At 43.8% G+C, this 25227-nt stretch overlaps 1 protein-coding gene across 1 annotated transcript in view; it reads left to right on the top strand.

The window, feature by feature from the left end:
• tgfbr3 (transforming growth factor, beta receptor III) overlaps nucleotides 1–25227 on the top strand; it is a 98239-nt gene that overhangs the window by 40627 nt on the left and 32385 nt on the right. The window contains exons 4-8 of the mRNA XM_083767637.1: nucleotides 8118–8255; nucleotides 18515–18701; nucleotides 20828–20990; nucleotides 21471–21618; nucleotides 24316–24505. Of these exons, the coding sequence (XP_083623763.1) occupies nucleotides 8118–8255; nucleotides 18515–18701; nucleotides 20828–20990; nucleotides 21471–21618; nucleotides 24316–24505 (826 nt within the window). The remainder of the gene's footprint in view (nucleotides 1–8117; nucleotides 8256–18514; nucleotides 18702–20827; nucleotides 20991–21470; nucleotides 21619–24315; nucleotides 24506–25227) is intronic.

Here is a 25227-nt window from a genome sequence, read left to right as displayed (position 1 = left end):
GCAGCTAATCTCGGCCACCGTTAACCCGGTCGATGCCAAATTTTGCACACACACTCCCTGGATGCCAACGATGAACCTCTGCCCCAAAATTTCCAGAACGGCCTGTTATTGGAACAATTTTGGTACACAGTCTCTCTAGAGCCATTCAACGAAACGGGTCTTTCAGATTTCTCAGACTCCATCCTGATTGGTTAAGATTGGCTTCCAAAGTTCACAGGAGTGCTCAGTTTCAAACAAAATGCTGCAAATCATGAACACATCGCGTGATTTCCGTGAAATTGTGCACGCACATTCCCACTAGGCCGAGGAAGAAATGCCACATGAACAATTTCAACTCAGCCTCAAGGTGCCGCTATAACTGGCCGAAAAGTGTTTTTACCTCTAATTTACTTTTGTTGCCCTTTTATCCAACCACCAGATGAAGGCAAGCTGCAATGTCCTACATTCCTATCCTGGTGGAGACCTGTGCCCAGAAGGGCACTTTTTCTAGTTTTTATGAATGTTTTTTTTACCAATCTGTATAGTATGGTAGTCTGTTAATACAATACTGTAAAACTAGCATGTGTGCAGTGGGTGAGCAACGGTCTCTTATTCACGCGACCTGAGTTTGGATCCCCTTCTCCTGCAGCTGTATCAAAGCCAGGGCCCAGTCTCGACCGCCCAAATGGAAATACTATCTGTTTTCTTCACGGCTGAAGAATTTAGATTTTTACGTCCTACTCTGCTTTCTCACTCAACACCACCATCATATAGACAAAAACACTGACTGTGCCACTGTCCCTTTAGCCCATGTCACAGTTCATAAAATACACACTTCAGACGCTTCTCAAGCAGACAGCATTGTTCACAAGTCGTCCCTCTCAACCAAACAGTGGTGAGTTCATCAGCTTGGCCATGATCAAAGTAGCGCTTGTCCTCCTTCCCATGCATGTCTGACTGTGAGTCCAGGAGCCTCTGGAATGGGCAGCCATTCTGCCCCAGACAAGGCTTCAGATAGATAGCAGAGTCTGACTAGCTGGGGGCTTGCCTCTGCATTGGATATCCCACCCTCTGGTTATTCATTTTTAATGCCGGTGGGAATATGCTTTATCCCTGCTTCTGGACAGACTGAATTAAATACATGCATTTGTTTTTTAGGAAATGTTTGATATTTAAGTTTGATAATATCATTTTAATTTAAATGTATTTACCCCCTATTTTGGCAGGTCTACCTATAAACAGATCTCCCTAAATAGAAGATGCCAAATGCTATTTCCGATACTTGTAGTACAAAGAAGTATATAGGGCTTACAATGTTCAACTCGGAGAGTAAACATTTTTACACTCTTTTATACATTTCTGAACTCTCAAAGTAAAATTTAACACTCAGGATTTTACTGTGTGTATGTGTGTGTGTGTGTGTGTGTGTGTGTGTGTGTGTGTGTGTGTGTGTGTGTGTGTGTGTGTGTGTGTGTGTGTGTGTGCGTGTGCGCGTGTGTGTGTGTGTGTGTGTGCGTGCGTGTGTGTGTGAGGAGGGTAATGCTGTTCTCTGATAAAGTCAGATAAATTTATTTGCAACTTGAACACTAATGAACATCTCGCTGCAGGTAAATGAATGGAGCGCGCACGTTTAACCCCCCCTATAGCGGACAAAAGCTGAGATGCACGTATGCACACACAAACATACACTCTTCTTTTGTGTTTCTATCATGTTAACCACTTACGCCCTGGCCTATACTTAGCTGATCTACAAACACACAACGTGTTGCGGTGCAACGTGTTATGAGCTTGTAAATCTGCTATTTTTGAAACAAACAACAAAACACGCGCCCTTGTGATCTTTGCCCCCCTTCAAGGGGGCCTAGACCTCAGATTGGGAAAGACTGGCGTAGACAACTCAGGGGGCTACAGTCAACATTATTTCAGAGACTATGCTCACTGCTCGTTTATCATCCCAGCTCTAATCCCCCTGTGGGTTTTCATGGCAAAACACCTTTTTTTTTCTCAACAGTTTCCAGTTTTGACCTTGAAGGTGTTGGTGTTTCTTTGCCCGTTTATGCTCCAGCAAAACAATGACCTCATCTGAAGTGCACAGTTGTACTACCCTGTCCTGGAGGTACATGGGGTATCGAGTTTTTAATAATTTTTCCATATGCTCCTTTCTAAGTGGCTTTCTGAAACCTAACAAGTCACCACCGTCTTTGTGAATGGAAAGAGAAGGACATTATGGTCATGTTTCCTATGCTGCTGCTGTCTATGGAACACAAATAAGCACTTATTTTATATTACAGGCAGAATTGCCTGTAATACAAGGCCATGGGGTTACCAAAATCAGTAGGGTTCAATCGGCCAATTCAATTCACCAAAATCTGTAAGGGTCATACTCTGGGGAGCATGCATTGCATGTGCTCAACAGACAACAGTACAATCTGCCCATTACATTGTGAGATATATTGTGTGCAACAGGACATTTTGGCCTCCTATCCTTAGGTCGCTGGTTCATTTCTGTGTCGAAGAACCATGTTTGAGTAACTAGCATACTATGTTGCTAGTTACTTAAGTCTACAGACCAAAAGCAAACCAAACTCAACCCACCTCTCAACTAGGCAGGAGGAGATTTACAACAGCACTGAAGATACAAACAGAAACAGGGAGGTATAAGTAAGGAAAAGTACATTTTGTATATTTGTGTAGTTTGGGACGGTGGGACCACAGTTGTGCACTGACAGATGGACTGACATTGCTCTCGTTAGAGACCCACCACTAGCAGGGCTATAATAACAAGCGTTGTTTTGTAACAGTGGCGATACTGGTGGGCTGATCTCTGTGCGCTCATCAGGTCTTACGATTGGGCCGATAGGGCTGAAAATAAACAAAAGGCTCCTGGTAATATCTCCAATAGGCCATCTCTCTCTCTCTAATCAGTTTACCAAAGGCAAACATCAAACGTGGGCCCTTGGTGCTGAATCAGTGTGAGGCTGAGCAGATGATTGTTTTATCAGCTGGAATTCTTAGATAGCCGTTCCTGTGAGAGTGAGTGGACTGTACAGCTCACCGGGCACAAACAGCTGGTGAGAGCAGCACATACACACCCCCCCCCCCCCCCCCCCCCCCACACACACACACACACACACACACACACCCTGATACGAGTCACACATGGAACACAAAAGACAGGCTGTAACACTTTCAACCATTTCTATGCCCTTCCCTTACGTTGTCACCAAAATGTCAACCACTTGTTCAATGACACATGTCATTCAAGGTTACTTAGAGGCTTATTCATCATGTGGCATTGATTTGTGCACCCACTTCCCCCCTGCAGAACGTCATAGCTTTCCCCTAAAGAGTACTCATCATAACGCCGGCATGAAAACATATTTGCGATAACGCAGGGAGATGTAAAGAGGACTCCAACCACTTAAGCCTATCGCCGTGGGATCTGCGACTGCTGCAGCCTCCCTGATGCTGCGCCGCCTCGCTGAGCCATTCTGCTCTATCGGAGCGAGATCGCTATCTCTCCCGAGGCCTCGTCTGCCTCTGACGTTCTTTCAGGCCGCTCTCGCCAGCGGGGCGGATTGCCAGGGTCGGCAGACTGATTACCATCGCAGTTTGGGGGGGACAGGGGGCTCCAGGTAGCGAACCCATCTCATCCAGATCAGCAGGGTTGATGCAGATAAAGAGCAGTCAACAGGTTCTATGTCACCATGCTCTCCCCCCGCTCTGGCTTCCTGTCTACCCCCACACCGAACCCTCCCTATGAGCACTGATCCAGAAACAACCAAGATTCAGACAGACGAGCACACACGCACAGAGCATGCACGCACGAGCGCGCGCACACACACACACACACACACACACACGTTATCTTATAAAACAGATAGTCTTGGAGTTCTGAGAGGTACGATTAGTCCAGGCATGTACTTTTCTCCTCAGCCAGCTTTGACTTCTTTGCAGCTCTTGTTAGCTGTGCACATTTGGAGTGTTAATACACTGAGACTGTAAATATGGACCCGCAAGTTGAATTCACAATCAGGAATTTGCAGTATACTGTTACATGTTATGGAAAAGGCTGTTCTTTTTTTCTAATCTCTGTTGATTAGTGTTATGTTTTGCTGGGAGAGAGAATGTATTTCTATATTAGTCCCTCTTTGTGACTAATTAAAGGATGTTTTGCATTTTCTCTGAGCCACCAAGGACAGTCAGGCACTTAATCAGTTCTGTCAATAAAGGAAACTCCCTTTTCCTGCAAAACTAGCAAGTCCCTCAAGCCTGATTTGTACTGTACTTTTTAGTACGATGGTGTCTCTTGCTGAACATAGCAGATATACAAGCTCACGGCATGTCGCGATGTGCCTTGTTGTGAGCTTGTACGTCTGATTTTTGGCATGTGACACTGTGTATATGGCAAGCTCAGACTGCCAAGAGGAAAACTATTGACCAGACCAGTAGTTATTGCTGGATGCAGTATTGGACCAGGCGCTATGCGGTTATGAAGGTATCACTTTACAGTGCTGACGGCTGGGCTGTGTTTGTGAAGCCCACTTGAAGCCATATGTAATTTATCATGGCCCCAAAAGGTCATGAAATTGCATTCAGATGCTTGACACGGGCCAAATGCTTTGGGATCATCCAGTGTAATTGCTGTCTGCCAGCCAAACACCATCTATGTTCAAATCTGGGCATGGGAATCGAATGGAAAAGAAAAGGCTTACACATCCATGTGGTATTCATTTGTTGTTTGGATGTATACGTTGAAGGTCTACTTTATTATACATCTTTTCCATTGTTTACGTGGGCTCTTCCCATAAGTAACACTATGCTTTCAGAGAGGCCTACTCCAGCTGTCGTCCCCTGTGTGGGTTTTTATTTCCGTAACATGATAGGTGGCGGTGCAGACAAGCCTCCACAACTCCTCCATCCCTGGTCACTGGCAAATGTGGCCCGTAACTGTAATGGACACCCCCCTCTCATGCTTAAATCGCTGTACCAGCCTCCAGATAATCAATCAAGCTTGGCTTCCCCTCTCTGCAGGACCCCCTGAAGGTGGCTGCACTAGGGGCCACTCAACGCCACCTGATCTGTGTGAAACGAGCCGTTTTTTATCCTGCGGCGTTACGGTTTTTGTTTAAACACCCCAGGCCGTGTGGCATGTTCTGTTACCATAGACACCACTCATCCGCCCTGCTGCAGTGTCACCATGGCAACACCCAACCCCCCCAAACTCACGGTGGCATCTCAGCCTGTGGGCACAGATGCATGAGCGGTTACTTGCCTGGGAGTGTGCGTGCGAAACCGGCAGTGACAAACTCGGCCCATAGATCGGTTATCTTATCATTTACTTACTGAAGCATTATTGATCTAATGTGGGTTTCTTTACTTTCAGCGTCTTTGCATTTTATCTCATAAGTGTGTTTACGCCGGAGTTTTCAGGTGACTCATGTCTGTTGGAATAGTTTCTGTCTGGTTCTAAAATTCAGTTACTTTTACAACTCTCTTGCTTTCTCTCTCTCCCCCTCTCTCTCTCCATCTGTTACTGCCTCCCTCTACGTCTTGACAAAGCCAAGGGCCTCAAAGCCAGGCCACCATTACCAGGTACGGTATGATTATATCTTGGTTGTTGTTATCCTCAGAGGACCGACGCACACGCTTTTTCCAGTGGCTGGACCGCTGGGGGAGGCAAATGTGAAGAACAAAACAAAAGAAAGAAAATAAAACAGATTTGGGAAAGAGAGGGAGGCCCAGTAGAGGAGGTGCAGGAAAAAGACAGTGACAAACGGACATTGTGACAAAAGAGAGAGAGAGCAGTGAGACTGGTTGATTTGTATGGAGAGCCAGCCAGTTTGCCTCATAGATAAGTGTTCAGTAATTTCTTCCATTTGCTTCTCTCCCAGGCCAATCTTTTGGGAAAGGATTTATACTTTTATGGACAGCATTGCTAGATATCCTCATTCAAGTTTGTTTTCTCTATGGGGCTTTAGATCAGTGGGAGACTTCAGTTATTAGGATTTGACATTGTATATACTGTGTGAGTATTATCTGGGTCTGTGTTCCTCTCTGGTTCTCAGGTCCTCATTGAGAGTCGGAGAGACACGTCTTTGAATGCCAATAGCGTGTCACAGACAGTAGATAAATATGTCAGTCTCTTGGGCAGAGCACAGCTCTGTGGTGGTACTAGAGAGTGTGGATTCAACAGTCTGGTGTTGGCATGGTGAATCATTATGTGTACAGAGAGAGAGAGAGAGAGAGATCTTGCTCTGCCGACATATAAAACACAAAGTTGTAGATGAAAGAAATATGCGAGGGTTGAAAGCAGAAAAATGTACTCCCTGTAGTATTTAGTCTGGTTCAGTACCCATAACCAACCAGCTGTTACAGTAATAGTAAATAGTTTACATTTGTCCCCGTCTGAATACCTCTGTTTACAACCGTGGTTAATAGTGACTGATTTAGAACATATAGGAGATCCTTTACAGCAGTTTACTCAGGGAAACAGTGCATGGTTTCATTTTTAAGATAAGGATCACAATCTTGATAATGTCCAGGGTCCCTGACCAAAATGTATTTCTACAAATTTTCTCTGCAATTTTGTCATGGCTCTTACTTATTAAGTGATTTTAAACAGCACGCAGGATTGCAATTTTGCCACTGTATTTGCTTTCTCATATTTCATAATTGACATGTTTGTGATTTCAGATAATTTGATCATCAAATGTAAACCTGCATGATCGTGCAGTAGGGAAGGAAAAAAAGATCACACTCCATGACTGATTGAGTTAGGGGCTGTTAAGGTTTAATGTGACTATGACAGGGGCCCTTGTGTTTTGAGTTAGAGATTTACAAGAATTTACCACTTATACCCAGGAAAGGCCTAATATGATTAGCCTGGGAATACAGGCAGAGAGATCAGAAGGATGGAATGGTAACAAACCAGACCCACGTACCTTTCATCATCAGTATTCATCAAAACGTAGTCATGTTTTGGACTTTATGCATACTTTTGGTGCCTGTAATGGCAGAAATCACCCCTAGGTAAACTTCTGAATAATATTGTGCAGTTGCAACTAATGTTTATATTCATAATTGATGTCTTAATCTATATGTAAATAAATCATATTACTATTAGTAATTAAAATGCTACAAAATGCTCATTAATAAATACCTGAACTTGCTTCATATGGATGATATTCTTTAGATAGACAGAAGAAATATTACTCGATGATGGAGTGCTGGATCTCAACATAGCTTGAGATGTGTTTTTTCTTTCTCTAGCCATAAATTACCCAGATAGATTTGATCTGGTATTGTAGGTCCAGACATGGTCAACCTTGGAGAAAAGTATAGAACAACTGCAATACAGTCCCAAAAGAGTGAGTTTGTTTTCCCCATGTCACTAATGGACTGTGAAAATTGTAATGACAGTCAGTGCTGCATGCTGCGGGGTTTGTAACAGAGAGACCCCGGCCACTTTACTTTGTTCTTGGCTAACAAAGACCCCAGTGTGCTTGAGTTCAGATACTGCTGAAATGTCATATCAGAGCCATGTAAAGTTGCCTTTTAGGGAGAAACACAACATGCTGTCTTTGTGAGTTTATCAGCAAAGTGAATGCATAAACAACCAAAAGCCTGATAAAGAACAACATTCTGCAACATGAGATTGCCTTAATTACAGTAACCGTGTATCCCCTAATGTTCTGAGAGTATTGAAAGAACACAAGCAGATTATAGCTTTGATATTCGTGCTATGAAGCAGCATGGGGGGAGGGGTTCATGTGCTTTGCTCGATGGTTGTTAGTGCGACTCTCGATGGTTGTTAGTGCGACTCTTGATGGTTGTTAGTATGACTGTGGTTTTAAAGCCGGTGTCTGCTTCGATTTTGCTGATCCCGTTTAATCACATTAAGCCTGCATGGCATCACTATTTTGGGCATGTCATTACAGGTGAAAACGAAATTAAAATTAAAATCATTAAACAAAATCCAGTGCTTTGTGAGCTTGTAGATCAGCTATCTCTGCAATTATTTTGTACAACGTACTGGATTTAAGTGATTAACGGTTATATTCCTATTTCCTGCCACCAGGTGCAGTATACTGTATGTGTGCTTATTGTTTATGTGTACTGTATGTTCTCCTTGCTAGGTGGAGCTCCATCTGAAGCCCATCCAGTCACTGCTGCTCCACCAGAAACCGCTGGTCTTCGTGCTCAACTCCCCACAGCCACTGATCTGGGAGATCAAGACGGAGAAGCTTGCCCTGGGCATCAAACACACCTTTCATGTGAGTCCCCTGTGTCCCTAAAACCCTCTAAATCTTTCGCTCTCACAGTGGATTTACTTCTTCCACAGTCCAAACCATATCTTCATTTAAGTGGCCCACTTCTCCAAGGAAGGTATTTTATGGGGCTGTTAATTTGCGGAGGGAGCCTTTCCACGCTCCAAAAGAGTTTGATCAGGACCGCATGCGCCCAGTCTGTACACAACAACCACAGTTGCCCATGTGCATTGTGGCGAGACGTTAATGTCTTTATTCTAGTGCTTAATGTGCATCCGTGGTTTAGCTTGGGGATGCGGACTTTTTAATACCCAGCAGATGTAAGCTTTCTCCTTCCTTTAGCTGTAAACTATAAATGGTAAACAAACACGTCACTCTATCATGATGACTGTCGAACCAGATTTAATCATTGTTGCAACTAAGATGTTTAGGTAATTTCTTTAAAAAGATATGCCCTGTGATTAGATACATGATAGTATGCTTTTCTTAATGAGTTGAAAAAAAAAGATTTGCTTCCAATTAGGAAAAGATTCAAATTGGGATTAGGGTTAGGATTAAGCATTTAGGGGCTACAGTAGGTTTAGGGGTCAGGGTTGGAGTTAAGCTTGATTTATTAGATGCACAGCAGTGCAACACACCGACATGATCTACAAGCTCACAGTGCATCACAGTGTGAAGCGTGTTGAGCTTGTAGTTCGGCTATTTTCGTGTGTGTGTGTGTGTGTGTGTGTGTGTGTGTGTGTGTGTGTCTGTCTGTGTTTGTGCATGTGTGTGTGCATGTGTGTGTGTGATCAAGTGTGGTAATGAGATCAGCTTTGTTGGCACCGCTCTCCTTAACAACGTTATTGTTTTGCAGCGCCTATGTTATACGGTGCTGGGCCGTTTCCCGCCCGCCTCCCTGCATCTTCTAAACAATCCTGTTGACAGCCGGGCAGCTGTGCAAATCTGCCAGGGCGTTTCCTCCTATCACGGAAAGGGAAAAAACTCACAGAAAGGGAGGGGACGGAGGGGATTGAGGCAAGGTACATTAGCGTAGCATAATGATTCCAAACGCTTTTAATATGCATTAGGCCATGGGCTCCCATTTGATATGATTGTTATCTCTGGGGCCCCCAATCTACATAGTAAAATCCATAGTTTGAATGAACTCTGAAAGAGTTCATTCAGACTGTGAGGGTCTATATGTTTCCTACTGTACCTATCCATCGTTTTGCTGGGCACCCCCTGGAACACAATTAAGGACCCCTAGGGGTCCCCGACCTCCATATTGAGAGAGAGAGTAAACAAAATAGAACCTCACTTCAAGGATCTAGTGAGGTTTCACCATTTCACCAGTACATTTCAGATTGGAGAACTATAGAGGGTATGCAGGTAACATCATCATACCCAGAAGTTATGCGGGAACACCTACTGAGTGGCAAAAAAACGACTTTCTGGCTTGACAGCTAGCCCATACATCCAAACAGAAAAGTCCTATCTGATTGCATTAAATTACGTAAAATTCACTTTGACACTCACTTTGGCACTCGATTTGCCACTCACTTTATGCATGCGCATTCCCCTCTATTTTGTGTTTTGGTTGAAGCTTTAAGTTTAGACTTCACGCTCTGACTCTAATCAGAACATAGTTTACTCATTGCCCTTATAAATACAGGTATATTTATTATTTTTACACTTTAAGAGTTAAATGAACTCTCAGAATTTTACTGTGTAGCTTTCCCAGACTCTTGTTGTGACCATGGAGGCAGCTTTTGGTGAAGGCTTTCCTGGGAGTTGTGAGAGCCAGGCCCCCTGGAGAGCCAGCCGTATTTAGTAGGGCGACCGGGGGGCCTTGCTGTGAAACTTAATGAAAAAGAGTGGACCACTTCAGTACTCTACGTCTAAGCCTGTGTATCCCACGAGAGAAACGCAGGAAAATGAGACACTAGGCCTCCACCATGGCTTAACCTAAACCATGCTGGTATGAGAGACTTCTAACTCCTAAACTTTTATCTTGCCTTGTATTCTCTCTGGACCTTCACGTATTAGAGGGGTTAGCAGGAGGAATCCATTTTAAAATGTATTGTTGACGCTGTGGCATTCGGCATGTGGGGGAGGTTTAAATTACTTCCATCGGTGTTTACTCCTCACATGCAAAACATCCTAGCATGAAAGCCAGTGAAACGAACGGAGATGAACACGGATCCCCAAATCTGTGCCTCTCGCACACAAGCTCATCCTGGGCCCCTAAAGGTCTCTGCATGCACGCACATTACACATATTAAACTCACTGTACTACTGTATATGAACCACAGGTTATTTGAAACACAATAAGGGCCTAATGTGGAAATCAGCCCTCTCTGTGGTTACGCCGTTTGACATTTATTACAGGTGGGAGACGTTCATATCACTCGTAGTCTGCTGACCTCGGTGTGTGTCTCTGAGGGCTGGTGTGAAATGTGACCGTCCTCATCATGGAGGAGCTATTCCTCTTTCATCAGCTTTGTGTTGAGGCTCATTACTGCACACCCAAACACCCTGTTGATGGCCGGGCAGCTGTGCAAATGCGCCAGGGCGTATCCTCGCATCACCCAAAAAAAATAAAAATAGAAAAGGGCTAGTTTAGCATAATCAGAAGGTCAGCGAAAGGTTTACTAGGTTTGCTTCTTTCCATGGCTCTGGAATTTTTTTTGTGAGAGGGTCACAGGGTCACTGTAAGATTAATCCATATTCAGATATTTTTCTTAGAAGCACTTTGAGCTAAATACAGGACACTATGGTTGAGTTTTGCATTATGTGTGTTGTGTACTGTGTAGGACCTACACTGTAGGTCAACTCAAATATTAACCCATTCTGACCGGGCACCCATTTTGGTGTCAGCATCATGTTATGCTTTAGCTATTTAAAAATAGCAGATCTACAAGCTCATATCGCGCCACCGAGTGGCGCGATACGAGCTTGTAGGTCTGCTATTTTTTGAAAAATCGAAGAACGACTGACATTTTTAGAATCTGATCTCAGGTCAGAATGGGTTCATCAGACCAGTGTGTGTCCGGCGGAAACCTCGTATGAATCTGATCTCAGGTCAGAATGGGTTAAGGTATTGATAAAAAAAATTGTGTGCATGGTACAGTAAAACCATTATTGATCTCTCTCTGACAAGCCAAAGATTGTTTAACGGATAAAAAAAATATATATATATATATATATTAATGAATAATAATAATACATTATTAATTATAGACTATGCTGTCTTGTGAAGTTGTCACGACCAACCACATACACAGCAGCGAGAAACAATTATAGCAAAGTAGCAAACCCAACTTTCAGTTTGTCCCCATCCATCTCAGAGGATTGCTTCTGCAAGGCCTAAACGGCACAAAACACCCATTTTAATTGTTAATTGTGTTATTTCCTGAACTAAATGGAAATGTTCTCCTGTCAGGGGAAAGGGCTATATTTCATGCAGACAAATGTGCATCTAAATGTGTTCTTTAAGCTGTAGCAGTGTTAGAGTTAGCACAGCGGGCGTCTCTGAGGGGACCAGCAGGTTAGCATCATAGTAAATGTCTCTCCTTGTCAGTGGTGGCAGACGGAACACAGCTGACACCCGTTGAAGGCCTGTAGTCCCGGGCTGAACTGTTGCTGTGTGTCTAATGACGTTGGACATGGGATATGACATGGGACACTCTGCCACCTTTCCCAGAGGAGGAGGCGAGGGAACCTCAGTTTGCTTCGGCCTCACAGGCTTGCAAAATAATGATGTATGTGAAAAATGTGAAAATGTGTTTCTGGTGATTCTGGGTATTTTCAGATTCTATGCAATGTGTTACATTACTCATGAAGAACCATTCGTCTCCCACTGACTTCATCTGACACTGCTCTTTGCTTAAGCAGTGAGAGATAAAGCTAATCCACATAGCGGTCCCTCCTGGTGGGGGGGGAGTAAGTGTTTGGGTTCTGAGTGACAGGCCCTGAGCCCTTTCTGCTAACGTATAGAAACACATCCTATCTAGTATCCACTGCACAGTGCTGCAACCTAGAGTGTTCATTTAACTTTTCAAAAGTCAAATTAAAGTTAAAAGGCTGAAGGGTGAATCCCAGGAGCTGCCCCTCGTCTCAGGTTCTCTCCACGGGGTATAAACCTCCTTAACGTGCTGCCGCTGTACCAAAACACTCTTCCCGTTGGAAGAGAAGATGGGCCTCTTCGATGTCAGCCTTCCTTCTGTCTGTTCTCACTCCACTTAAATGGGCTGCAGTGACAACCAAAGTGTGACAGGCAGTCTAAAAAAAACGACCAGCTCAGAGCCCAAGAACACTTAAGCAGTAACATATGAGAGGACCACGTGCTGGAATGTCAGCGATTAAGCGACGGCACCGAATCCCGCGGGCTTGGGCTCAGTGCAGGTAGAGCGGAGACAAAATATTGAGTGTCTTGAGTCAGTAGGAATGGTTTGTAGGTTCTAACTTCTAATGCTCCAGAACAGAACCCCATGCACCACAGCCAGACCTCCCTCGCTTTGGCTATTTCCTGGGGCTAATTGTAGCCTGCATTGGACCTGCCAGTCCTTGTTTCCGGGTCCCAACACAACAGGGCTCCGTGGACACAGATGGATCGTGGGGCCGCCTGGAAAAGCTTCAGAGGGCTGTGTTGCTGTTGGCCCACCGGACCCTCTTGCCTTTTAAAATGCCAGAATCTCGCGCTCAAATCAGGCATGAAACAACACTGGACCTGAAATGACAGAGAGGATGGAATTACCCAATTTTTATATTTCTCCAAAGCGCAGTTAAAATCCATGCTTCTTGAGTATGTGGGCTTTACGCTGAAACATATTTATTGTGTGTGATCTTCCACACATCTAACATATTTGTTTAGAGAGATGGATCTGGAACACATTATGTATGACTTTTGATGAAGTAACATTGCAGAGATTCGCTGCCATCTGTTGCCCTTTTTGTTGTTTGCCAAGCCTTTTTTTCCTTTTCCTTTTATTAGTTAAAGATTTGTGGTATATGGCCCCCCTCTGCTCCCGCTTATTCACACACATCCAGCACACATGCACTCACACATGCCCGCACGCTCGCGCACACACACACACACAGACACACACGCACACACACACACACACACACACACACACACACACACACACACACACACACACACACACACATACACACACACACTGCACTACAGCGACCACCTCGCTCTCGCTGTGATTGTTAATTGAAACCATGGGTAGTCAGTATTGGTTTTTAGTTGGAGACGGGAGTGGGCGAAGGAACGCATCAGAGTGGCACTGAGACAGATGGGATTGTTTTCTACACAACAGATCCTGACAGTTCACAGGAACACACACACGTCTGCAGCCAGCAGCCAGCCTGATTACCTCTCATCCATAGCGGGGCAAGGAGATCAAATCAGCCACAAAAGCATTTATCACGTTCATGTCACCAGAGATGTATTGCGTGCTCATTTTTCTTATCTTGGAGGCCCTCTCTCTCTGCGCTCTGTTTGTAACACCTCCTCATTTCCAAACAGCCTTGGTGATTTCCCAGGCCCCGAGTGTTGCTAGTTAGTGAGAAGACTTTGGAGGATTGCAGCTTTGTGATAATTGATAGAAGACATTTGGCACGCTATCTTTTCAGCACTGCTCGTATTGCACATATGGCTGAAAGACCAGGAAATGAGCTTTTTTTTATGCTTTGGACCACGCCAATGATGCCACGTACAGTAAACTGTACGGACATCTCTAGAACAGAGATGACGAACAGCATTTGCAGACAAATACTATGCCGAACAAATGCTGTCGATTGTGTTTTTGTTCAAGAGTGAATGAGTGAATTCATCAGTGGATGACATTTTTTAACATGCTTTCCTGGGAATACTGGTATAATGAACATGACTGCATGATTTAGAATCCTAATGGCATGTTGCTTTTGCTAAGTGGGGGTCTGAGCTCCGTCCTTTAAATGGAAAAATAATATGCTAAAGCTAGCTTCCAATTTGAATGTATTTCAAATTTCTTTCATTTGTTAATGTGATTCAAAACCAGTGTTCAAAATCCCGCAATCTGCATTGAAGATACTCAGACTTATTTGGCAGGTGACTTGATGAACCGCAAAGCTGGGAGGTGTTATGTTCTTCATTGTGTTCATGTTAATGTTTTGCTTGGCGGAACGCCATTCATCTCACCTCCATATGGACCTCGGTCCACATAGACAGGAAGCCTTAGATCCAAGCGCTGGCGAAGAGAGCATTATTATGAAACCAACCCCGGGATAATCTGTCTGTCTAGAGTTGCCTGATACCAGGACACCGATAAACAACACTTGATTTATGGAACTGGACAGATAGGGCCCTTCAGAACGTCCAACTTGGTGTCAGATTTCTGACTGCTACAGTTGGAAAGTTAAAACAGTGTATTGGATACAAAATGGAGACTTTGATTGATTCTAGTCTGTTATGCCTCTTGATAAGGCTTCATTTAACGACTTCAACTCTAGCTGAATACTTAATTGACCGGTGTCCCCCAGGGGTCCATACTTGGCCCCCTCCTTTTTCCATGTGAACTTTAATGTCTTCATCGAAAATAACGAATCTACAAGGTCCAGGTGCCTCACATTGTGAGCTTGTAGATCTGAGTATGTTTTCATCGAACTTTCTCCTATTATGAAATGCCCAGAATAGGGATGCAAGGGTGTAAATGGTTAAACTCCACTAGTAGAAGATCAGTAAAGACCCATTACTGCTTTTTGGCTAATACTTGCTTTGAAATGCCATTACTCACAAGCAAAGCTCTATACAAAGTCTTTATTGGCAGCTTATGTTTTCCTGCAAAATTCTGAAACTATTGGCTATTTGTCACTGCTGATAGCTATTACTGAAAGACTATATATGACACAAATAACTCGTTGTTTATTTGAGAATTTCACATCCCTTCCCTCTATCAACATGCAGAGAGAGAGAGAGAGCGTGTGCGTGTGTGTGCGCACGCGTGTGTGTGTGTGTGTGTATGTGTGTGTGTGTGTGTGTGTAGAAGCCCAGAGTGGGTCCCTTGCTTCTCCATTTTAAATTCCTGAGGTTTCCAGAGCTCTGGAAGGCCTGGAGCTAATTTGGCTTTCAGGCTTTCCCCCTCTAATTCCTTGAGACTAATTACAGTCGTATTCCCGCAATTAAATTGATAAACTCTGCTGAACTTGGCAAGGTTAGTGAAGAAACCCCGGCCCCTTTCCCTGGGCTGCTCCGGGTCTCCACCGCACTGCCCACCCTCGCCACGGCAAGGAGCGGAATCACGCGTGCCACCTATCTTAACAGGGCTCCTCTCTATTATTTTCATACAGTATACTGTACATCCATAATGCTCATCCCTCCTCGCCATGTAGTAAACCTCGCTAAAAATAAAACTGATCTGGACCTGACTTCTTCGATAGAGCGGGCCTCACAATTTATTGCCTTTGGTGACAATGCCAGGAACGCCGCCGGCGCACACAGCATCCAGAGGCCAGACAGATGTTGTACACAGAGCAGGCAGCGATCTGTAAAAAATCTAAACACCCCATAGGGATCCACTTTTATTATCGCACCATCACAACTTGGGGACAGCTTCTTGGCAAAGGTGTCATCGCTGAATGAATAAGACCATTTGGGGGCTGTAGCTTCTATCCATAGGGTGCAACCCTCCCTGCCAGTTTGAATATGAGGATTTTAATGTTTTAATTGGGCCTGCCAGCCGCCATCGCGGCCGTACCGTCACGCATCGTACGGAGAGGATACCTTGGGAATGAACAAAACAAACACGGCAGCATAATGAGGTGGACTGTCTAGACCGCGGACGTGGACTCATTTAGTCGTACGGCGGGTTTAGCAGCACATGTGAATGTTTATCTCTCTGAAATGAAGCATATGGGTTGAGCTCCATTAAGAGCCAAAGGGGTGGTCCCCGCTCTGTCGCCCTATATGCCCCAGCCAAAAAACAAATCATCACTTCATTCATTGCCCTTTACACATTTTAACCACTTTCAACCTGGCATCCCTATATTGTGCATGTTATTACAGGAGAGAATGTTAAGAAAATATCCCAAGATGTCCAAAAATGTCTAAAGATTTAATCATTTTCAAAATTCTCAAAGATTGCGATAATTGACAATGTGCAGCATCACAATGTGTCGCATCACGTTGCATTGTGAGTTTGTTAATTGGATATTTCTTTCACTATGACGAGGTAAATACAGTAAGTCCCCGCTCGCTGTTTATATATTCATATTTCTTTATCATGTTATTTTTTTATTTATTATTATTATTTTTTTTTTTACATTTCACCGTTGGATTTTGTGCTTTGGTGGCGTTACTATGGTGAATACAGTGGCCAGTAGTATCACGCTGGTGGCTTTTCACTGACCCTGTTACTATGGAGCAGCACAAACTGCACATCGTCGCTGCTGGGTGGAAACCAGTCCAAGTCCAAAACTGTGACTTTTCATGAACTGGAAAAATAACCTGTGTTCCTATTGATCCTATGTAGTTAGTATTTAGTCACAAGATCTCCTTAATACTTACTGTAAATATTTATCACCACACGTTGTAGATCGGCTACTTTTATGCAACACTTTACAGTAGTACTGTATGACTAAGTACTAAAAATCATAAAACGTTGAAACATGGAGATACAAGGTTTCTGCCTAACGATATAATAGCATGAGATCCAATATGTGCAAGTTATTGTCTTCTGGCAAACGCTGAAAGTCTGGATCCACTCAACACCGCCTCCATGGATACCAGCGCTCACTGTACAAAAGCACGCATGTGTATTGAATGAGTGTGTGCATGGAAGTGTGCATATGCTGCATGTGTTACTTACTGTGTGTGTGCGTGTGTGTGTGCGTGCGTGCGTGCGTGTATGCCCGCCTGTTTGTCTGCCAGTTTGTCCGTCAGTTTGTGTTAAATGGCTTTGCGGCCATTTAAAAAAACAAAAGCAACAAAAACCTGGCACATCGGATGACGCACAATAACATAATTGTACTACGGCACGTAAACAATAGAAACCAGACACCTTATTGTGACAGAGGAACATGTGTGAAAATAACGCAGTGTATTTGCAGAAGCCTTGAAATAACGGTGGGCTGAGTTGAGTGTAAAAAAGGATGGCTTTGGCAACGTTTAGATAGTGGGTTTAATTTTGGTCTGCTGCTTTATTCAGTCTGCCTGGAGGTTGTCCTTTGTTTAGTTTTAGTTTTCTTTTTTAAGCGTCTCATATTTCTCTTCCCCGTAAAATGTGGAAGAGCGTATCAATACGGACTTGGGTTTTACGCCCATATCTTTATCCACAAAGAAGTCATTGTAAGTGGGAAGTCTTGAAAAGTCGTACTACAAGTCAAATAGAAAAATACCATAAATCGTCTGTGTTTTTACTATGAAGTTCAAGTCCACCCTCCGCTGCTCACTCCGTGTATCTCACATTTCTCACTCCAGTAATTCACTCTGACAGGGCTACTCTGAGCTAAAAGCTAAACGCTACAGTGATAGTATACTAGTATTACTTGCAGATATCTCCTTGAGTTACTGAAGATTTTAATTCAGATTGTACCTGTTGGGTGCACTGCACACTGCTGCGTTCTATTAAATGGTGATAGTGATCAGTCATTGAAGGAAAATAATTACCGGTAGTTTCCCTCAGGTGTCTGAGTAGAACAAAACCTAGTAAATTGTATACTGATAATATATTAATAATATATGATAATATAATAATACTTACATGTTGCTATCGGGGAAAAACCACCTAACTCGTTTTTTTAATAAATCAATGCTATTGAACACCCCTTTAACCATCTGTGTGTTGGTTAAAAATATTCAACCAATGAAAAGTATTTTAAAAGAGATTCTGACAAAAGCTCTTAACTCCATTGGACCTTCAAACTGTGTGCTAAAGCAGCTAACTACCACCCCTCCCCCTCTAACGCAAGTAATTGACAATATAAAGTCACAATACCAACTTTGATGAGGCAGTATTGCTTAGTTTAAAAATATATAAGGTTTTCTTCTTTTCCTGATTAATTTTTTTACATTTCCTGAAAAATGAATATTTTGGAGTTAGGTGTTTTCTTCCCGACAGCAGCGATATATACTGTATACATCCTTGAAATACTAAATAAGCTAATGCCATATAAGACTGTACATCTCCCAGTATTCATGGCACGTTCTATACAACTGTGATACGTCACCATACCATAGCCTCTCTTGAAAAACTTATTTCCTTTTAACACAAGTGCGTTTGTCTTCCTCAAAGGTATCCGAGGGCTCGGAGGTACACTTTCAGCCGGGGAACTTCTCCCTCACCTGCCAGATCCACAAGGAGTCTGCGCTTCCCCATGGCAACGAGCACCTCCTCAACTGGGCCCAGAAGAAGTACAGAGCGGTCACCTCCTTCTCTGAACTCAGGACGACTCAAGACATCTACATCAAAGTGGGAGAAGGTGTGTTCTGTCTGGCGAGAATTCCCAATCGTTACTCCAGGCCGGAGGGCACCCTTCTTTGCCTTGTTCCAACATAGAATAACTCCTTTTTACCTGGTAGCTCATTCGATATTGAGGTTGCTTCTCATTCTCATTCACTGCCTGGCCAAAGGTTTATGCATCCCTGTGAAATGTTCACATTCTCTTTCAAGTTTATTCGTCTGATAGACAGTACAGGGGTACAAGTGAGGAGAGAGTGTATTAGTTCCACTAATGTGGAATCAGATCCTGACTTGTTATGTTGTGTTTGTCTTTGAGAGTGAGCCCTGTCCTTTGATTGCTAGTTTAAGACTGGGGCTGTTGCCAGGTCAGTCATGTTTAAAGCTTCTTGTGTGTGTGTGTGTGTGTGTGTGTGTGTGTGTGTGTGTGTGTGTGTGTGTGTGTGTGTGTGTGTGTGTGTGTGTGTGTGTGTGTGTGTGTGTGTGTGTGTGTGTGTGTGTGTGTGTGTGTGTGTGTGTGTGTGTGTGTGTGTGTGTGTGTGTGTGTGTGTGTGTGTGCGCGACAGATAGACAGACAGACAGACCAAATGAATGAATTACATTTATTATCAATATAATGAAGCTTAAACACATTTTAACAAAAATCTAAAGAAAAAACATGTATCCAAAAATACCTTTATTTGTCACAAGATCTGAAAAACAATATTTAATAAAAGGGAGGTCTTATAAAAGTAAGAAATGACCCCCACATTGTAAAAAGGCTGATATGGTCCTTTTAGGCTCTTGAACCCTACCGGCTACACAATAGCAGATGTATTTAAGCTTGCATCTCAATGCGACACATTGTGAGCTTGTAGTTCGGCTATCATCAGCGAAGAGAGTAGAGGGATAAGAGTGAAGACTCCTGGGGGGACACCGGTCAACAATGTATAGCGTTTAAACTTCAAACTCACTCTTACCCGTGGTTGCCACAAGACTGGAATTACACCCTACTTTGCAAGGATGAACATAGAAGAAAAAAAAACACTTTGAGGCATGCCGTGGACGGCATAAATGCGTTTAGCAAATGTGAGCTGTTCCTTGATAACTGCGAGTGGAAACAAACTGTCAGAGGTGAGCCGAACCAGACAGACGGATCCTCTCCAAACTCTGCTATAAGCAGGGGGGGCAGGGAGGCTTTTGAAGTGAAGGAAGAAGCACCGGGGGGGGGGGGGGGGGGGTTCTCTCCAGGGAGTGCTATGATTGATACTCACATATGTTTGCCTGGGACGTACGATGCCTCACTCCCTAGCGCTCCTTCATAAAGTGAGCAGGCCGCACGCCCGACCTCATAACGCGCCAGCGTGCAGACGGGACACCTCGTTCTTAACGAGCATTCACTGCTCGGAAACACTGCAAAGCAGGAGCATGTGGCGAAACGGTTGCTCCACACACCACTGCCAGGTATTAGCGGTCCTATGTCTCCTCGTCGCTATGGAGAACGACTGGTTTGCTTTGCCTCTGAGCATTTAGGCCTCTGTTATTAAGGCCCATGTGGTTTGGCAGTGGACCAGCGTGCCATGTTTACCACGAGCGAGTGCTGCAGATTTCCAGTACCCTTCTCTTCGTCCAATCGGTGTTTCTTAAGGACAGACAGATTTCCGCTCTGCTTCCTAACCAGGCCCATGCACAGGCTCTCTCCCGGCCTCTTTAAAGTGCCATGAGGGTTCCGGAGGGGAAGGTGCCAACTCTTTAGTTTATACTCTCCGAAACTGCTCTGTCCAAGAGTCTGTTTGCCAAATAAGGAAGCATCTGTCTTGTGTTTGCTCCGAGTGTGGAGAAAAAGGGCAGTTAGTTTTTCATGTTCTGCAGCAGGCAGGCAAACTCCATTGGCAGGTCTGGGATATTTGTACAAATTCACCAGGCAACATTTTTTTGAGTTGGGGGGTGGGGGGGGGGGGGGGGGGGGGCTTACTGGAAGGATTGACGAGACGTGTTTATGGATGTTGTTGTCCAAAGTGTTCAGACAAAATAATGACGTTAGTATCCCATATAAAATTGATCAAACTGTTTTACCATCTAAGTGAGAGACCTAATATAAATGTCAGCTACACATACTTTTACCGTCAAGTCCTAATATGCACTGTGAACATCTCCCCGTTCTTTTAGATCCTGTCTTCTCTGACACTTGCAAGATTGACAACAAGTTTCTGTCCCTGAATTACCTGGGTGGCTACGTGGAGCCACAGCCGTCCAAGGGATGCGTCCTGTCCGGCCCAGATCAAGACCAAGAGGTCCACATCATTGAGCTACAAGCACCAAACTCCAGCAGGTGAGAGCACCAAACAAACCAAGAGAACTGGACTTCAATCATGTGTTTCACGCTGTGATGAGGTTGAGATGCTCTTGTTGATCCCTTTTGAGAGTTTGTTTTGGAGACTCATGTAAGGGGGGTTATTATTGACCTAATGTTCTTTTGAGAGCAGTATCTCAGACCTAAGTCAGTATCTCAGGGCTGCCAGATAATCTTCTCTCACTCCCCCAGAGGAGAGATTACAGTTGTATGTGCGCAAAGATTCCACAAATCAGAGAATGTGGCAGCCATGATGTATTTCACCATAATGCTATGAGGTCTGTACTGCACATGTCACTTTTATTTTCACTCTCTGGGATGACGTCCAGTTTTTTTAATCAGTTGGCCAGACACGGTAGGCATGTTAATAAAATACTGAGTTCAACAGGCCGTCCAAACGTTCTTTGTCCAAACGGCCATCAATACTTACACCCTCTCCCTGGCGTTGTGTCTACGCAGTGCCTTCCAGGTGGATGTGATTGTAGACATAAGGCCGATGGAGGTCTACATCCCACTGCATCGCAACGTCGTGCTGCTCCTCAAATGCGACAAGTCTGTCAACTGGGTCATCAAGGCCCACAGCGTCATCGGCAAACTGGACGTGGTGGTAAGTTCCTCTGAAGTGTACAGAGGCAGCCTTTGCAATGTCATGTGTATGTGTATTTGTTTATTTGTAACACACTGCTCTGTGGATATGTCATTGTGCCACATCACACACTGGCTGACAGGTATAAGCACTACATGCCCGTACCAGCAGGACAGACAGACAGACAGAAATATCACCACTCGGCAGTGCTGACCAATACATTTGTCACAATAGGAGGCGTGTCGAATTGGCACCTGGTACCCGCTGCGGGGATGAGCTGTGAAATCTCATCCCGACAGCAGAAGAGATTGTCGACGTATCGAATGATGCGGGAGGCATTTTTGTAGACCGATACCTACTACTGTATTTGTATTGTGCACGCAGCCCGACCTGTATGCCATCAATCATGGCGTGAGCACAGCTCACTGCAGGCATCATCTTTCTAAGGTTTCACCAGACAGTGCTTTGGCCCTCATCACCGTATACAACACACTCATCCGCTGAGGACCGCAATATATCATCACTGGGTGATGATATATTGCGGTCCTCAGCGGATACCTGGACGGAAAACAACGGCTGCATGTTTATTCGCACCTAACATGCTACAGAAAGTGAGGCAGCCAAAATGCGGGAGGCCTCAGCGTATTTTGGTTTTGTGTTAGGTAGTTGGGGGAAACTGGCACTTGTCCAATGGCCACATTTGCTCCAGTGTTGGTATGTTAAGTGCTGGCTGACTGTAGTGTAGAAGAATGTGTGCATTAAAAAAAGGAAAAGGAAAAAAAAAACCTGAAAGAAACCAATATCTGACTCACCAATATCTGACATTACCAACCCCCAATGACCCCTAGCATGACTCTGGTGACATGTGGCTTTATATTGTGAGGTGGCCTGGCCTGCTGTCTCTGCCCATCCATCACCTGTTGTCCACACCACAGCTCCTTATGGGACCTTTGCTGACCTCCGTTGAGGTGCGCTAAGGTCTCCGGGTTTCTACAAGAGTGTAACACTGATACTCCTGCCTAGTGGCTGCCAGCCATGACGCTGCACTTCTGCCAGGCGCAGTCTGTTTTTACAGCTGCCCTGTCACTGCTTTAAATCAACCAGGCTGTACCAACCTGGAATAAAGCCACACAGGCCTATAGAACATACAGTACAGAACAGTGCAAAGGAATGAACATGCCTCTAGATGGGAGTTCCATTCGATGGATGAGCGTAGCTTCATAAATGAAATTCAGAAATAACGATATTGAAATGTTATGGTTCATTATTTTTTATTAGTATGTCCAACATGATGAACTCTTTCTTTCTTTCTTTCTTTTTTTCTTTCTTTCTTTCTTTCTTTCTTTCTTCTAAGCATGCTAATATGGGTGGGAAAATACAGTGTCAGCATTAAGCAGAATGTGAACTATGTATGTGATATGATAGCCTCATAAAGTCAAAGTCTTGCTACTGTAGGAAGAAGGGGGGTTGTCCAAAGAGACAGCGGAATGGTGTGGGAAATGACTGTGAGAAGGGATTACATTACGAGCAGAGAGGAATGAGGGGGAATTCATGAAGAATTCTGAAGAAATGTGTCACATTTGCAGTCATACCATCGATCAGGCATTGACACGCTCTTCGCCTCATATCCACACTTCATGTACTTACAAGAACCCCCCAGGAAGCACAGAACTGCACTTAATTTTTTTACATCTTTCTCTTTTTTTTTTTTACGTGAACATGGATATATGAGCCCACTTCCATTGTGGCTTGTGGTCATCATGGCAGGTTTTGGAAGCTGACAGCTGTGTTTTTTTTTAGAGCAAGACAATATATATTTATACAAAATGAAATGAAACCTCAGCAAAAATGTACCGGTATGTGTATTGCTGGCCAATGTGGTTGGACTTTGTAAAAACTACTGTGTGCATACTTTGTTAATAGAGAGTTGCCAGACGTTTGATAGCAACTTTATCATTAGAGTGTTGGTAGATGAAATATGTACAACAGCTAGCAAGTCTGGCCTCTTCACACCATTTTCTTTCTTCTTTTCGTGATATTTTTAAAGGGGTGCTAGCCCACAGGTTTAATGTTTGTCTTTAGTTCAAAGTTTGTTTTGTAAACGCATTGACAATCAAGGGAAAATGTACGTCATAATGTGTCATTAAGTCATATTGTCTCCTTAATGTTAATGGCGTTTAATGTTTGCGTTGTCACCGTTTGTTTTACATCACCATTACATCATCTAATCAACATGACATAGACTTTAATATATTAGCGCCCCTCACTTCACACGGGTGTGATGTTTTTACTAATCTGGGTATCGTTAGACAAACTGTAGGCCGCAGCGTTTTTATCCGCTGCCAGGCAAATCATCATTTCAAAACAGATGAAATAACATCAAGCCACAGACGTACACTCTCCCTTTTGTTATGATAAACAACGACTGTGCCAGATTAGACCTACAGAGTCCTATGATTTGTTGGGTTTGGAGCGATTCCAAGTTGTTCTACAGTTCTATTATATCCCGCAAAGCTTAGAAAGAATCAAACAATCTCTGAAAGATAAATTGACATATGTCACACCTACAGTAAGACTTCCAACAAAAATGTAAACTCAGGATTTCACTGGAAAATAAGGTTCATTGAAGACATTTGGCAAAGAGCTCACATAGTTTATGTGAGAGTTCATTCACATTTTCAAAGAACCTGGGTTTACCATTTTGTTTGTTTGTCTTAGACTTCTGATACCATAAGCCTCAGCCCCAGCACGGAGAAGCTGATGGAAGTATCCAAGTCCTCAAAGCAGCACCTGCCCTCGGGGTCACAAGCCCTGATCAAGTGGGCTGAAGACCATGGCTTTGGCCCTGTCACCTCGTACACCGGCACCCCCGTTGCCAACCACTTCAGCCTCCGACTCAGGGAACCAGGTGAGCCATGCTAGCCTGTAAAACAGCCTGTGTGCTCTGCCTAGGGATCAAAGGGATGTCCAATATTGACTTTTTTTTGCCGACATACGATATTGTCCAACTCCTAATTTCCAATACTGATATCAACCGATACCGATATCACATCACAGCATAACTGCCTTGATGCCTATATCATTAACGAGCGTCAATGAGTGTCAGCTGCACAGACACAATTCAATTCAATTCAAAGGGCTTTATTGGCATGAGAAAACGTACGTTTACATTGCCAAAGCAGAAAGAACAATACAACAATACAGCAATACAATCAAAACACACACACCTGCCCTCTGTAGTGCTCTAATAAAATAAAATAAAATATGTCAATGATATTAATTTTGTATGCATTTATCGGCCGATAATATCGGACATCCCTAGCTCTGCCCGTTGTCAAACACAGCAACGTGCTCAGCTAATAGTTAATAATTCCCAAAGATTTTGTGCATTTATAGATGGATAGTATCAAAATCTATTGAACCACTATAACCCTATTTTATACTCTTCTATGATGGGGTCCCTGGCACAAAACCTTTTCAGATGGGGGTCCACAGCAAAATACATACATATATACAGTCATACAGTAGATATAATACTTAACATCACATGTCCTGAGGTGTTTCATTCCCTACTGCTGTAGGGAATATAACCTGCGCACAAGAAATAAACACAAGTTATAGTAGCTGCCA

Source organism: Protomyctophum parallelum (assembly GCF_964188405.1).
Source record: "Protomyctophum parallelum genome assembly, chromosome: 6".
Lineage (NCBI taxonomy): Eukaryota > Metazoa > Chordata > Actinopteri > Myctophiformes > Myctophidae > Protomyctophum > Protomyctophum parallelum.
This window is presented reverse-complemented; position numbering and strand designations above follow the sequence as displayed.